Source organism: Zootermopsis nevadensis, unplaced genomic scaffold (assembly GCF_977971745.1).
Source record: "Zootermopsis nevadensis isolate Lab colony 2312 unplaced genomic scaffold, Znev_1.0 Znev_ptg000018l, whole genome shotgun sequence".
Classification (NCBI taxonomy): Eukaryota; Metazoa; Arthropoda; class Insecta; order Blattodea; family Termopsidae; genus Zootermopsis; species Zootermopsis nevadensis.
The window spans coordinates 4,098,213-4,115,379 of NW_028259150.1; the positions used below are offsets into that span (position 1 = coordinate 4,098,213).

General features: G+C 38.9%; 1 protein-coding gene and 1 long non-coding RNA gene across 7 annotated transcripts in view; one reads left to right on the forward strand and one right to left on the reverse strand.

Annotated features, from left to right (window-relative positions):
* Positions 1 to 17,167, forward strand: part of LOC110826492 (castor zinc finger transcription factor) — a 270,044-nt gene that overhangs the window by 125,816 nt on the left and 127,061 nt on the right. For all 6 annotated transcript variants that reach the window (XM_022057194.2, XM_022057197.2, XM_087351137.1 and 3 more), the window contains 2 exons: positions 7,968 to 8,200; positions 15,521 to 16,756. In XM_022057194.2, the coding sequence (XP_021912886.1) occupies positions 8,038 to 8,200; positions 15,521 to 16,756 (1,399 nt within the window). In that variant the 5' untranslated portion in view covers positions 7,968 to 8,037. The remainder of the gene's footprint in view (positions 1 to 7,967; positions 8,201 to 15,520; positions 16,757 to 17,167) is intronic.
* LOC110826496 (uncharacterized) lies at positions 11,361 to 11,657 on the reverse strand. The gene is made up of 2 exons (XR_002542072.2): positions 11,572 to 11,657; positions 11,361 to 11,480 (listed from the first exon to the last, which is right to left on the reverse strand). It is a non-coding gene; the product is annotated as an uncharacterized LOC110826496 (long non-coding RNA).

The following is a 17,167-nucleotide window of genomic DNA, read 5'->3' on the forward strand; positions in this document are numbered from 1 at the left end:
CAGCTGACTTCGATTGCCAATTTTCTGTTCATCTGTCTTCGATGTCTGCGGTAGCTTGTCATTTAACACGCGTTACAAAGGTGTTGCGTAATGCAGGGCCATTAATTTAACATAGCGTCGTTGTATTAAATATTTTATTTAGGATTTGAGGTTTTCATGGCGGTGAGAACGAAGATGGTTTTCTTCTGGGTTGTAGTGCCGTGCAGTCTGGTAAAAGATTACAGACGTTTCAGAGATCCTTGCTGCCTCCGAACCCTTTAGAATTTAATGTCTCCGATACTTAACGGCACGTTCCTTCTGGAATGGAGGTTCCCCACGTACGGTTCGTGACCTACCGAAAGCGGCGTATGATTTTCACTCATGCAGATTTGGTGTTAATGAGCTCCATGTTTGAATTGTAACTTCGCCTTAATATTCTGCACAAGTTGTGAAGTTGACCTGCCGAGACTTTAATTTCACTCGTGTCAAATTTGGAACGGTGTGTACATGCAGTAATTAATTAGCCTGAACGTACGCTTCTGACATGGTGAAGGTAGAGTGTACGTAAATATAGGCCGAGATTTTAGAGATAAAATGGTGATCTACTGTTGGCCGCCAACTTTGCTAATAACGGAACAGGCGATCAGAAAGTAAGTTTGAAAGTAATTCAAAAACGCGCACAATAATGTAGTTCTGTGTAGTACTCAGATGTTTGGGGAGGACTTTCCGACGGTTGGACGGCCCCAGAGATACGTACTCTTGTATTATTGCTGGTGTCGTAGCAGTCACAGTTTTAAAAATATTGTTGCTACAAATTTTTGGTTCGCTGTGTACATGAATTTCCACTCTCTGCACCAGACACCTTTTATTTGTTTATATCCGCAAAAGAGGCATAGTGGAAAAGTGCAGAATTTTTGTGCATTGTGCTTGTTGGTGGGACATATGTCGCTTATCTTTTAAAGTTTAAGGTTATTTCGAATGCGCAACGCAAAAGGCTTATGCTGTTTAAGTTCGTACAAAGTTTACAGATGCAACAGGTACAGAGTGCTGGCATGGCTGTAGGAATTAACATAATATGCTATTATTATTACTTCTGATTGGAGCTGTATGTAATGGCGGTGGGCTGAAGGAGGGGAAAAGGCTGCTACAGACAATGGTGAAAGTGTATGGGCACGAATTATTGTTTTTCGAAAAGGAACAATTGCTCACTGTTTCATTTATTCATTTCGTACAAGGAATAAGATGTCGTTTGAAAGCTTAAACATGTTCTGTCAACTTGAAATGATGATTATTGTTGAATCGATTATTATAACTATCATTGCTACTGAGAGAGAGAGATCAACGGACAGACGGGCGGAGAGAACAAAACATTCCATCATGCATGTGTATTATCGAGGAAAAGGCTTATGTGAAACGTGTTTGGATATTTAATGAAAAACTTTTACCACTCGTCGCCTGCAATTTTAAGACTAACATGGTATTGAGTTATTCAGTTAGTGGCCCGTGACCCCAATCTGGTCACCAAAAGAAGAGTCTGCTTTTGGGCGCTGGTCGTTGTGTACTTTTTTGGTAGGACATTTAATTCTATATGCAACTATATGAGCTATCCGTTAGTTAACCTTCTTCGACGCAGTTATAATTAATGCCTTCATCTTAATATGTTCACGGTAGCCCACCGAGAACTACACACAACCGCTCAGTCACTACAGTCGTGCTTTGCGTTACAGGTACGATAATATGTTTTAACTCTTCAGTACATGGAAAGGCTATAATATAATGATTAGTCCTCTCTTTTTCGATAACTTTCTTCAATTTTCCATGTGTTCTTTTTCTTCTTTTCATGTGAGATTTAGGGTTGTGGGTGTGTTTTAACGCCGAATGGACTCGTAGGTAGATATCAGCGTTTCGGAGAAACATACCGCCTCCATTTTTAGGCTATAACACCTTGTGGACTTGGTAGGTATTCTGAAGGTGAAGGCAACATGTTCCTTATGAACGTTGATGTCTAAGTAGATACATACAAGTCTACACGATGTTACATACTAAAAGATGTATTATTTTCTTACTTCCTGCCCAGCTTTGTTTCTAGATTACGTGATTTTCTTCTTAGTTTTCCCATTTCCTATATTTCTTTGTGTTCATCTTTTACGCGTACACGTACTAATTTGTAACTCATAATATTACACCCTGGGCCGGAAGACCAGGCTTTCTTTTCGGCAGAATTGTTCCTCTTCGACACAACGTCCATACCGGCTCTGGGGCTTACTCGGTCTCCTGTCCACTCAGACCTGGGACTATATTTCCTGCAGGGTAAAGTGACCTTAGTGTGGCGCTGTATCTCCAGTCCCCCATACGTCTGCGTTGCGTCGTGTTTAGAGCACCAAGAACAACTTCACCTGTAGAACAACAAACCCCCTCCTTTCTACTGCTGCTAGTATCTGATAAAGTTAGGCCAAGTTTTAGTGTTAACTGCGTTTTATGACTGTACAATTGAGTTGTACGTGATACAGGTGAGGTAAGAATTTTTTTCATAAATGCGTGTGAGTTTAATTACATGACTGGCATTCACCACACACACTCTTAGGCCATCGCAGTTCCTTACGCGATTTTCGAAATATGTGACAGTTTATTCCGGGGACACCGCGTCGAATTTGGATGTTTGGAAGTCTGGCTTCGTATTTGTGTTTGATTCTCAGACTGGAGGTCTCTTCCAGTTTATTCTTCGACAGTACTCTAAAATAAGACTTTGCCGCTTCCTTCCACATCCTTTTCTATTCGTCATTGGGATCACCTGCTTCCTGTTGGAAATATATAACATGGCATATGGCTTGTCTCCGAGTAAGGGCAGTTTGAGTCGAAAAATCCTGTTAAAATTAACCAAGAACGAAGCAACAATGAGTAATTTAAACACAACAAATGCTCAGTCTTTCTACTAAGTGCTCACAGCAGGAAATTTGAATGCGCGCTGCTTCCGTCGCTCGGTCTTGGTGTTCTCTGAGCTACGATTCCGCGCTGTCTTGTTGGTTGCTGTAAAAGTGTCCATTGAGCCGAAGATTTCCTCATGTTTTCAGGTATAATAATTTAAGAGATCGGAATTTTGCGCTTTGTTTTGGCCCGTTTATTTCTTTCGATCAGATCCATATTGAAGATTTCTGTCTTCTCGGTTGTTGCGCTGTGTAGTCTGGTCGATGTTAACCAACGTTTCAGAGGTCATACTGCCTCCGTCATCAGGGCGATTCTTAGTATGAAGATTTCTGTCTTCTGGGTTGTTGCGCTGTGTAGTCTGGTCGATGTTGACCAACGTTTCAGAGGTCATACTGCCTCCGTCATCAGGGCGATGAACAAATGTTTGAAGATTTCCGTCTTCTGGGTTGTTGCGCTGTGTAGTCTGGTCGATGTTAACCAACGTTTCAGAGGTCATACTGCCTCCGTCATCAGGGCGATTCTTAGTATGAAGATTTCTGTCTTCTGGGTTGTTGCGCTGTGTAGTCTGGTCGATGTTCACCAACGTTTCAGAGGTCATACTGCCTCCGTCATCAGGGCGATTCAGAAGACAGAAATCTTCATACTCACCGCTGTGAAAACCTGAAATCTTACAGATCCATATTGGTTTCGGAGCGCACACAATGTGGAATACTTAAGTGAACATAACAAAGTTCTGTCCGTGCATTTTGCGAGGTAGTAATGCTTAACCCAACACTCGTGTTACTAAATATCATTGTGTATTCTAGGTAACTTTTTTTCATAGCCAGCCTTCAAAATAACAATTGAAGTCTCGCTCTCCTCTTACTCCGCCTCCCCCATCGAATATACACGAATTTGAATAACAAAACTTACATCTACCTACACATTCAAATTCATATCCATCTAATGCATTCCATGTATCCTGTTACCCTGCCAGCCTCATATCTGAATTTCGAAACAGTGTTATAATGAGACTCGAAGAAAGGAAACGAAATATGCTACAGAGTAAATATAATATATACAATGAAAGGCTTTGTGCAGCCATAATATCTCTGTCATTAAAGATAATGTATACTGAATTTTCAATAAACGCGCACTCAATATAACTACACCATTTTGATTCTGTAAATTGTTTTGAAATTGTGTTTTGGATCTCACGTGAACGGGGTATGTGGCTCGTAAAATCACCACACACACACAGGAAATAACGATGTAGCTATTGTTTTCCAAGAGGTGTGTAGACGTGTTTATTCAGGCATTCGAATGCAGTTACAAAGTTAGTTCCTAGTGGAATATGAATTAGAAGGCCGTATTTTAAATGCTGTAACGAGTTCGTTGTACAAAGGGTTTCTTATTACACTAATAGTGTTGTTGATCGGCGCCTAAGAAAGATTATATCCCACCTGTGTACCTAATTATTTGTTTTGTTATTTCAGAACCACAGATTTACATTGGTTGTGTGATAATAGCTAATAATGCCAGTGTGTGGGTTGTCATGACTTGGAGATCTGTAAACTTACGTTCAGCGATGACGATTAACTATATATCCTATATAGCTTTATCAATCCTATGATTTAGTTACCGGCGTGAAGGCTTATAATTAAGTTGATTAGGTATTCTGTTGGAATCCTTAGATGTGGGATCGACCCATTGCACGAATCAGTCTTCACAGAACAAAAGATAAACAAAGATACATTCACCATTTAATCCTCGGCAGGGATTCGAACCGACGAACTCAGTAGTGTAGCTCGAGGCGAGTGAGGATAATATAATTATGCTATTATAAAATGAAGGTTGAACACAGCTGTGTCTGGACTTGCACGGGATTATACTGAAATGACTTAGGAAAGACAAGACGTTCAGTGTTATGGCTCTAAGAAACGGCCGCGGATATAATGGCTAGAATATTACTGGAATAGATTGATGGGAAAGTCTATGTAGCAGGACTTAAAAACCACATTTTCACTTGAAGTATAAACAGTATCGTATAAAAATTACGCTATTTGCCTAATTACGGAAGAGCCTAAGCATTAACACGTACGTAGTAGAGCATGGACGAGCGAACAGTTCGTTGTTTTCCTTTCAGTACGTAGTTACCACAAAGCAGCGTACCGAAATTAAAATTAAATAGTGATGTTGATGTGATATGTGTTGTCACAAAAGTGACATCGACAGTTATGATTTCTTTTTATTTTCAGTAACTTTAAATTTTTCCAAATAACATTTGATAAAAGGTCAAAATAAAAAAATTCTTCGATACATGTTGTTAAACAGCCTTTCTAATAACGAACCCTGAACATGTATCAATCAATATGAGCACAAAAACGTTTCAAATTTGAGCAGCACCGATCATCTCCCTCCACTGCTTAAAATCCTGAGTGGCGTCGTAACTCGGCTCCTCCCGTCAGGGCACAGTTGTGATGAGCGTGGTGAGCGCATTGTTCTCTGACTGAATGACTAATTTAGTCTTGCAGGTAACCCTTCACCTTTCTCTGTTACTTACATCAGCCTTCACACAATCCGTGCATTGCCTGTAGCCAGCTGCAAGGAACCAGCGTAAAATTGAATTCAAGAAATCCATTTATCTTAACGGCACTGCACATTAATACTTAAATTTTTTAAGAGACGTAATCATCCAATTAAATTTTTGTTTTATTTATTTTTCTAGGCTTGAAACACACTTGGTGGCCACATCCAGCGAGAAACAAAAAGAAAGCAATGTATTGCGATTCCGAATTGAAGATTCATGGTCATTTTTTAATTTCTCTTTTTAGTTTCTATTTATCTGTCGCTATTCTTGCTGTCTTAGCAGTTTCTCACCTCCATATTTGGCGAGCCGGCCTCTTCATATATATTCTAAAGATCGTTAGGAGTAGATTATTATTATTCAAGCGCAATCAGGCTTTCTATTGTTTTCTCGATTGTACACACCAAATCCGTTTTAAAAGCCGTGGCGTAGCGATCGTCGGATTAGAAATCAGCTAAACAGTTGGGGGTCCGAAATGGAATCATGTGTCTAACATGCTTGAAGCCAAGAGCAAAAGTGGAACAAATCTGGGAACTTGATTTATTTCGCCACAGCCATATTATTAACACCTACGTAATTTCTGCACCGCAGCAAATAAGATTGATGGTTTGGTTCGTGTTCCAATCTGTGCTTAAGGAAGTAGTTTAGTAATTTAAATAACAGAACTGCTAATTGATTCATGTTTATTTATATATTCGCCAATCTACTTTCTGCATTTTCGTAAGCTTTCAGTATGTTACGATGGATTGACTTTAACTGGCGTACATTCCACACTTCCTTCGTTTTGAACATATTATAAACTGCGCATGAGTCGTAATATTAGAATGTGGCTGAAACTGAAGCGTGTGTATGGATTCTGTTGTAAAGTAAAATTTTACTGTTTATTCCATTTTTCGTAGTTTGCATTTCGGAATTCTAAGTCGTCGATGGAAAGGTTAATATTAAAGCAGAACTTAGTGTTTTGTAAAGGTGTGGACTGAGTTAAACTGGCCCAGGACAGGGTGCGGTATGTAAACAAGGTAATTAACCTTTGGGTTAAATGAAAGCTTGGAATTTTTGACCAGCTGAGAAACTAACAACTTTCTGGTGGAAGTACTACTACTTAACATTCAGCGAGAGAAAATTATTTGAAAACCCACATATGTTAATGTCTGTATTTCATTGAAATATATAATTGAGTTATTACGTGTGATTTAAATTAATTATTATATTAAAAATACCATGAAGGATGGTGGGAAATTCTAAAGTAGTTCTTCAAACACATTTTTGTTCAGAAGTATATCAAATCGGTATATCAATATTGGGGCAAATTTCTCTTTCTTAGGTTCGAAAATGAATGAATCGATTAAAAGAGAGTGCGCGATTGAACAAATTATTTGGTTAATAGTAACAGATTTAATTTGTGCTGGTGGTGGGAGTATATTTGAATATCGAAGTCATATATGCCGCTTATGTTCTGCAAAATGTGTTCATTTCTAACTTACATACTCTAAGAACCCTCCTCGTACAGAATATTAAATTAGATTGTAAATATGCGGGCGACACCTACAGAAGATATACGAAATGAAACAGCGTAAAATGAAAATGGTTCAATGTGGCTTAACTTATAAGCCGAGCGATGAACTACTTTACTTTTCGGTACAGTGTAGCGTTTAACAGACGGACGAAAAACTATTCTCAAACTGACTGATTGCATGCATTGCTCCAGGGGCTCTTAACCCGCGACCCCATTGCGTTTTTTGAAACGTTATAACAGCTTGTGCAATGAGAGAATAGTTCGGTATTTATTTGTAAATGAATAATCCATTAAAACAACACATTAAATTTGTTAAAGAAGATACTGAGAAACAGTGAGGAGCATTCTTAACTAATTGTTACGAAGTTCTAACCAATTGACATTGTTTTATAATCCACGGCCCGCGAGTCGATAAGAAATGGTCAGTGTGGTTCCAAGCCTACGTGAGGTTGAGGACCACTGTTTCATGTGGTAGGTATGCTGTTTGGAGACAACCATTAAGCATTTTGCGTGTCTGTTCATGGGCTTGTTTTTTTATCTTCGTAGAGATGATGATGTCGAACGGTTGATGTTTGACCTTTCAAATACGAAGCAATAGTGCTAACCACTAATCCCGGCGTTTGGTGAAGCTACCTACTCTTTTTTGGACTAACGACCACCTTTATTTTAATTTATTTTGATTCAGCTTTATAATACCGAAAAACACTATACTGAATGAAAAGTATCGAAGACTATCATGTAACTTATCTCTTTTACGTGTATCCCATGAACGAGGCTTTGAAAACTGAGTCTTGGCGATATAACCGTTACATTTTGAGGAAATGCCATTACCAAAACACAGCTTCAGCTCGGTCTCTTCTGTGCTCGATTCGACTTTAAACTTGTTAGTCGATTATACAATATTCGTCTTTCAATAACCAAACATTTCAAGCAGCCCACAGTACTCCACCGTGTCTAAAGAAAATCTACATTTTGTTTCAGTTGTTTGACACGTTACACTGCCACAAGAATGCCTTGAAGCGGTTGCCATAACGCTGCACCAGCTGCAGTGATGTCAACTTTAACCTCTCCGCCACCCCCTTCCGCTGGTGGGCCGTCGGGACCGGCTTATAGCTTACAAGATGCCATCTGCCGGCAAGTGCAGGAACCATCACAAACATCGCACTGCCACGGCTCTGGGGACGATGAGGACGATGCCTGTCCGAGCCCAAAAGGTGGGAGAATGAAATGGTCTATCTCACCCCCAGCATTCCATAAAGGGAGATTGACCTTGTGACAAATTAGAAATACGTCATACATTTCTGAAGCCCGGTCTCTGTACTTCGAAAGTATCTATTAGAATTGTCTTATGGCAAAACGCGTGGCTAATAATGAGACTTAAAAGCCTCTTTATGTGTTTATAGGTTCTGCAAAACGCAACACTTTTATGCACGACTGATTCATTTCTTGTAAAAAATGACTGGTATAAATCAGTGCATTTTAAAAATTTCTGTGTTACTCAGTCGTTGCGTTGATGTTGATCTTGTGTCTTAAAGCAGGGTGGGAAAGGCACCAGGTTTTAACCACTCGTAGAATGAAGATTTTATGAAATAAAAATGGAGAACGATAATAAGAAACTTTAAAGTAATTTCAATTGGAGAAGTAAATTTAGAAGGGTCTCATTCTAAACGGGCCAGTTCTTAAAGTCGTTGTCACCCAAACTGATACAGAACGAGAGGATAGGACATACTTGTTATTGGAACACTGACCACTAACGCAGAATTCACACATTCATGGCTTCAGGACGAAGTCCGTTATCCGTTTATAAGCAAACTTGACCTACACACATCCCCACGCTGTATGAATGTGTGCCAATGATGGCTCTCACTTTATATGAAATCCTGTATCAACGACAGGCGCTGCGACGCTCGACATCGGGATTCCAGCGTCGTATGGCGTGAGTTACGTAAGCTTGGGATAGACTGTTTCGGGTTCGGTCAGTTTGCTCCAATTTCTTTCTGTTTAGTTCCGTTCAGTTGAATTTAGTTTCTTTTAATTCAGTTCCCCTTGGTTCAGTTTAGTTTCGAGTAATTTGGTTTACCTCCGTTCTCCGTTTAGTTGTTTGGTTTAGGTGACAGCGGGTGAGTTTACGTTAAGTTAAGTTAAGTTCAGTTCGGTTGGGTTGTTTTTGGTCAGATAAGATAAGGTTAGGCTAAGTCAAATAAGTTTGGGTTAGGTTAGGTTAGGTTAGACTAGACTTGGCAAGGTTATCTTACGTTATGTTTGGTAAAATATGGTCAGGTGAGGTGAGGTCTGGTTGAGTATGAGTTTTTTTACTTCTGTTAGACTGCTTTCATTTTCTGAACTACAGGAACAGCCTTTGTCGGGACTCGAACTCGGGACTTATTTCCAGAGTTTTGACATTCCTGTGCTTTATCCCTCAAGGAATAAACATATCATTTTCTTTAATCATCATCGTACATTTTCTCGATCTTGGCGTGTGCATTCATACATGCAAACCCACATTTTTTCAATTTTATAAAAAGGATTTGTCTTGCAGTTTGCTGGTGACGGGACATAGACTGTTTTCTCTGCGTCTATAGACGAAGCCGAGAGCGTATTAATAAGCAGACTTTCTCGCGTGTTCTTTGTCATATGTAATGAATGCATTTAGTACATACTTTAAGTAGTTGTAGTACTTGAATAAGTGTGTGTCATATCCACTTTTGTGAAGCACGATTGCCAATAACAAGGAGCTAACTTAAAATTATGCTTTCTGTTGTACGCCTTGAGAAAATATGTAGGCGATGTTTCAGTTGTTGCAAATTATGTATGCCCACAAGTTGCTTGATTTGAATAGGCTGTAGATGTTTCACGTAGCTTATAATATTTTTACGGAACTAAGATATGTTTAAATGTCATTTTAAAGTTGTATTTACACTACAGTGACAGTAAATGGCGCCGCTGTCGGTCTTTCTAATTCTTACGGAACCAGATATTATCTTGTGGAGTTCTTTCTGGCATTTGCTGTATAATGTTACTGAGGCACATATCAGGAATTAATGCGACACGGTTGCATAAATTGACAGCTTTATATACACTGTACTTTCGATCAATCAACATACATTTCCTGTCGTAGCGGTTCAGAAATAGGAGAGTAATTTCTGTGTGACTGTTTAAACCAGCGTCCCTGATATGCGGTCTACCAGCCACACGCTGCGAATTATTTTACACGTAAACTAAATATGTAAATGTATAGTTACAAAAGCATGGCGTATTTGATTATAAAATTAAATGGAAAAGGAAATAACAAATACTCTGGCGCTATTATTTTGTAACTTACTATCAATATTCTCGAAATTTTGTTCGATTTTTAAGATTTATTTTCTATCAGCCGTTTTACATTAAACGTTATTGAAGATAATTTAGATTTTCCTAGTAAACGTGTTTGTTTCACAAATAGAACACACAGTATTACCTGTATGATACTACAGTATTTATTCGGTTTTAAGACGTCATCAACTGTAAGTCGCACCCTTGATTTCGTAATAGGTTTTTGGCAAAGAAAGACGTTATTTGTCTCTTAGACAGCTTCAAAAGAAAGACGTACACCAATTTCAAAGATTTTAAAATTTTAAAGAAAAAAATGCGTTCTAAAATCATTGAAATCGACCCAGCAGCACCAGTTATTATCTATTGTTCTCTTACATACAAGTAAAGCAGCGTAGACTAAATATGGTGGTAAAGTTTCCTCCACACCGGTTACAAGTATGTTTACAGCAATTTCTCGGTCAAAAGCGTCTTACACGGTAAAATGGGACGCAACATGTCTAGGTTAGGTTTTTATCAGAGGTAGGAAGGAAAGGCTTGAAGAAACTGCGACCTTCAGTTGAAATCAGTCGCCGTTGAACAACAAATACGTAGACCCGTATTAAAGTGTGATGGATGATGATTACATTCAACTCAATTCTTTTAAGAACTGAATAGTAATAATTTAATTTCTTATTTTAATATGTTAACTCAACAGATACACGAGCCAATTGCAGAGTCAAAACAAATACAAAGATAAGAAACATGATAATACGAAACAGATAAAGTAAAACATTGTCGTGCATTTGTAGATTTTAGTATATTACTTTTATCCTGTACTATTGCTTTTGTGCTGCGATGCAGTTGGTCTTATCTGTTGCCAATGACATAAATTAATTTTTGTGTTATTACTTAAAAAATCAAACGCACAATATGAAACTTACAGAGCTTAATTAAATTAAATTCAATAATCCAATCCATTTAAGTGCTTGACAAAAGCTGAAGAGCTAATTACAGGGAAGCACTAAAACGCAAAACACAGTTAAAGGCAGTAAAATACGATTTAAAATTAAAAGAATGTGCAAGAAAACAGAACAGGTAATTTTATTTAAATATCTGACTGATATCAGTAAGTAAAATACAATTTTTGTCAAAGATGTTGATGCCCTTAGGGTGCATTGGCAGCAGAAACACATCTGAGGGACCCTGAAACACAACAATAACAATAATAATAATTATCTCTCCTGCACCAAACACCATGCTCGTACAGTAACTGTGCGGTGTTGATGCCGTTTACCAGCTGCGTAGTCCGTTGCCATGGCAGGATGATAAACATGTAGGGTATAGGCCCTACTGTGACATTTTTCTGAGCACTGCTTTAACAAGATCACACGACGGCGTCTAAGGTGGCACAGACTGCCCTTGATGCGAGCCTAAACATTCAGGAACAAGTGGCCATGTGCGCTGTCTGCCGGCCGCTTACTAAAATAAAATTAGTGCCTGTGACATTTAACAAGTTAAAATAAATTTGCCCTTTTGAGCTATGCCTTGTGAATAAGATTAGGGCAGTTGTATATATTAAATACGTGGAATTTGTTTCCCCAAATGTCTGTACTCTCTCTAGGTCCAGTTTGACAGGTTTGTCGCTGGTAAGTTTCCATAGAGTAGCCTTAATAAAAGTTTTTATTCGCGGAAGAGTGGTTATAGTCTACTGGCACGGCTACCCGAATGAAAGTAGGTCAGGTTCCCAAATTATCTTGACAGGTGAAGGTCAGACGTACTCTTAGAGACATGCAGGAAGTGAACTCGATACCTGACAGTGAGGACTGGTCAGGCGAGAGTCAGCGCACAGAACTGGGAAATAAAAGACAAATTGACGTTTCTCTTTTTGGACGACCTTACATCAAGACACATAATTAGTATGAATTAAAATAGCAAGCATTACAAAATGAAGGCGTATAGGGGACGTGTTGGAACACCCATTGCATTCTGCAGAACGTCGCGATGCGTCGTGGCGTCTCTTATTCGGAAGGCTTGGAGACATCTGTCGGCCTGTATAATAACTGTAAGAGTAGCAACAATATTTACTTTGGTAGGACACCATAGCAAAAATGAAAGCAGCACAAATTGACTAAAGCGATGAACGAATAGAGGGTCTCTTATCACACAGAAAATATTACCTTCAGATTTTATTGCAAGGGACAAATACAAATCGAATAAACTCTACTGGGACGATGGCGTATTTACCAGAAAGAATTATTTCTGATAATATACCGGACATATACAAAGTGTCCCAAAAATTTGTATACACACAAGGTTTATATTCCGTATTATAATGTGTATACATCTTTTTGGGACACGCTATATACTAAAAGACTAGAATTTTACTTCGTCTAGTGACATTTCTCCACGCCAAATGTAATAGTTGGCCGCTAAAAACTTTCTCTGTGAAAACGAATATTAGACCTTGCTGGCAAGTTTTAATTCAAATCGACTCCCTCACACTACTCGTAAAATGCTGGAATAACTATCTAACCAGCCAGTTCTGTTGTTCACTTCTCAACGTCTTACAAATAATTGCCTATTGGGACTTACCAGCAAAAGATCGGAGCTCAGACTTTTAGAAACAACTACAAAGAATTGAAATTCTGCAGTGTTTTTGTAAAAGGTGAAGTAAGCGAATCTTAAGAGGTCGGTAGCTTTGAAGACTAGTGCACAGGTATTCTTAATTGTGCAAGTTTTTTTCTGTTTCTGTAGTTGTGTGGTAGCCGACTGGTGTCGCGAATTCAGTTATAAAATTGTAACACTTTCTTTTAAGTTTCTTCCAAAACCATTTTGCAGCAATGATAAGACCTAAGCACTAGTACACCTTTCTTCAAACAGCCATGATTCTATTTAAACTGAACATTGTTTAGTGGTCAGTGAGACTTTACTTTAAGACTCATAAATAGGCTTGAACATGCAGTGAAATTTTCAGCAGGCTGAGAGTCTGATGGCTCCAGACGAAGAGTATCCATGAAATAACAAAGAGGCGAAATAAGACCAGTTGGAGAAACAAACAAGAGAGTAAAGAAAGTTAAGCAAATGAATCCTTAAAAAAGAGATACATTACTATTTCTTTTGGTGGAATTGAATTTTGTAAAACGAATTTTCTCTGTGTATGGCTTGCGATTCTAACAGAAAGCAGTATGATTTTGCTTTCTTTTCTTTTTCTGTCTGTATCCCTGTCAGCGACTTTGAATCCAACTTTCATACAGAGAGTAGCTTCACTTGTTTTGTTTGTTCTGCGCGTTGCCTGTAATTTGAATCCATTATGAGTGGAGTTCAAGTTTTCTGTGTTATTTTGAAAGTTTTCTGTCCGTAAATGGAGAGAGCTTTTAAATCTAACCTATGCGAAACACCGCACAGCATTTCTGTACGTTATTCAGTAATTATCTTGAATTAATTGATTAGATTATGTAAGACTGGGAAGATCTTTAATATTTTGTTAAATCTATCAAAAATAGTTCGTGTTTCTCAAAATCCACATAATAATGAACATTTTTATTTACTTTTGTAATGTTTTTCTGATACACATATCGATTCTGTGGGTATTTAACTACACAAATGAGATGCCCTTTATAAGCCTTCGTGAAATAGTTATTAGCTCATTCGCAAGATTTAACGTTACTCATAACTTAGCATTAAAATGATTAGTTTTATAATGGAGGCCATTAGTGATAATTGATATATTTTTCAGAAGCGTGGACACAGTGTCGTTTGCTTTAATATTCGTTCTCATATTTTTAATTTTAATCTGATACTGTTTTCAGTTTGAATTATGTGTATTTTTAAAGCTTGACTTTGAGAAGAAATGAAAAGAGGTGCTCACCCAATGAACAAAGGCAGTCACTGTCATCGATACAGCACATTGGTAGTGCTGCTCGTGTGTTAAGAAGTATCACTGTACACTGAATCTTTTCTGTTAGTTAACTGTAACATAAATGAGACCAAACCTTGCCTGGACTCCGCATAGAAAAACCTTTGAGTGGACTGGAGCTCAACCGATAGACAAGAAAAGAAAAAGAAGACTTTAAGCATTTCGCTGCTTGTTCTTTGAAGCATAACTGAGAGCAGTGTGTGAGTGGTGCTACTGTGAAAACAGGAAGTTTGTCTTCCCGACATGTTGCTTGGCCACACACCAAGCGTGATTTCAAATGTCACCTTTCCTAATGAACTCCACAGCTTTACGCTAGACTTAACATTCCCATCTGCCCAGAGAATTGGATTTCTTCCTCAGCCTCAATTTTTACTCTGCGTTTTACTTCATTGTCTTGATATAAACATGCAACGAGTATTCTGATAAAGAGAGCTTGAATGGTTTAAGACTGTTTAATATTCGGGCTGCCCGGATACTGTGGTGTCATTAGCCGTTACAAATAAGCCCGAACGAATACATCCAGAGGTATAGTGTCAACATTGCATCTTGCCCCATGCTTTCGTAAATTTTCAGTGTTCACGTTTTGGATTTTGTATATTTACACCAAGTCAGGTGCCCTTAACTGTAATTTATTTTTATACAGCATATAGTAGAATACGATATCACTTTTCAGCATCAGTCTTGGACCCTAAATTATAATCACATTCTTTATTCACAGTGACTACTATCGACTATATTAAAATTTTACACGTTCATCAAAAGAGAGAAACACGTGATAATATAACATAATAGAGTACTACAAAAATTAAATTAAATCCGTGGCGTAACAGCCCTCTGAGAGCCAAAGCCGACTAGCTTGACTGCTGGCCTCACGTTCACATGCCTAAGCAGAGGTGAACGATCATCCAACCAGATGTAGGGTGACGTGTGGTCAGCACGACGAACCCCCAGCCATCGCTAGCTTTCCTGACCGGATTACGCTACTCATTGTAGCTCCCCAATTTCCTCACGATGCTGAGTTGGCACCGGCCCCAAACACTGGTCGAAAGCTCATGAGAAAATTTCTTCTCCCCCGAGACTCGAACCGCCGGTCCGAAGCATGATGCAAATAGAGTACTACATGTAATTCGAAATCCATTGTGAAACAAAATGTTATAAATATGTCTCTGTTTGGAAGGCTGTATCAGTAACATATAACACACTTTCTTGTCCGGCTCACATTTGTAACTATGTACACTTTGTGGAGTGTACGTACACAACAGACGCTGTCCATGCTTCCCGAAAGCCAAGTAATAATTAGTAATTTTAAACGTTTTTCTTGTTCTAGGTCGAGCAGTGGACGTCATGTTGTCAACATCAGCACACCATCAACAAAATGGCGACGATGATGGTGGCTCGGTTACTTCTGGTGATAAACAAGACGGGTTTTCTACGACTGAAGAGCGAAATAATTATGAGAATATGATGGAACAAGATTACGACGAGGAAATTACGGATTCTGAAACGGAGGAAGATGAGAACGAGAATGATTCGGAGGTTATAAATTGTATAAGTGAGGATAATGCCAGCTCGGATATTACCATGGCCACAACAACTGTTACATCATCCACGGCTAACATTTTAAATCAGCCGCCTAAAAGGAACAAACGTAAAAACTTTGAACCTCGTAATATTTCCTTGTATGCAGGCGAAGACAACGATGCTGGTGATAAGACGTGTCAGGTAGAAGGTGGCGTTGAATGTGATAGTGATGTAGACATGGCTGTAGATGAAAATGACAGGCTATTACATAAACCTTTAGATCTTAGTGAAAATTCTATTCCACCATCATCACCCAGGCTCCAAGGAAGTTCAAACACAAACGGCAAAAGGAGACGAAAGCCAGTGATAGCGCCTCAGAGGCGTGTGAACCAATCTAACGTGTCTTCCGGTCTTGTGATGGGCGCGCCGATTGATCTGAGCTTCACTCGTAACGCTCATAGTGAAAACAACGACGAATCGTGTGGGGAAGAGGGTGATGAGCAAAATAACAGTGATTCTGGTTCCGGTGGTGGTGACGATCGAGCTATCGAAACTAGGGGTGACAATCTTCACCACCACCGCAACCTCTTACATATCTCAAATAACGCAAATCCAACTGAAGGCCATGCTTTAGCAAATGAAAGACTTTATCATCAAAGACATTATATTGATAGTAATGGTACCAGTTATCATCTTTTAAATAATCATCACAATCAGCAGACACTGTGTGGAGATCGGGTACGCTATTCTCCAAATTCACAGCATCGAGGCAATGAATCTCGACAGCAGTGTTCACCTCTAAGCAGTCTTCAACAAGCTGCTCAATCGTTGGGCTTTCATCATCATTTTCCTCCCGGCCTGACTGCAGAGCAACTTAATCATTATCACCACCATCACCATCCTCAACAAGGCACCGATGCCTCGGCCATGAAGGAATATGCAGAGAACACGATGAAAGAATTGCTTAGCATATACGGTCTGAACAGCCCGGACATGGCCGAAACCATCACCAAGAACGTCCCCATCGCAAACTTCTCTTCTGGTGAGTATTTACACAGCATTAGCCTTTAGACCCACCTCGCGGAGCGCCCAAGGAGCAAAAGCGTATGAAATACAGAACGCTGCTGCACTGTTCAGGGGCTGTAATCTCATTGGCTGGGGCAGGTTTTTTTGTTTCTGAAGAAGTTAGTTAAGTTTTGTTTTGGCAGGTAAAGTGCACTTTAATATTACAGACACGTTTCTCTTACTTTGCTGAAAACATATTTCTCATAAATAGTCATTCTGCATTCGGAAACTAATATACAAAATGTCGTATATTATGACATGTTATTATGTCGGAATTCTTATTCATTTTCGTGTAAAACTAAACACGTTTCTCGGTAAGATTATAGACTTATTAGTCTTATTTGCAAATGTAGTATATATGTAGGTTTATGTAATAAATATTGGTATG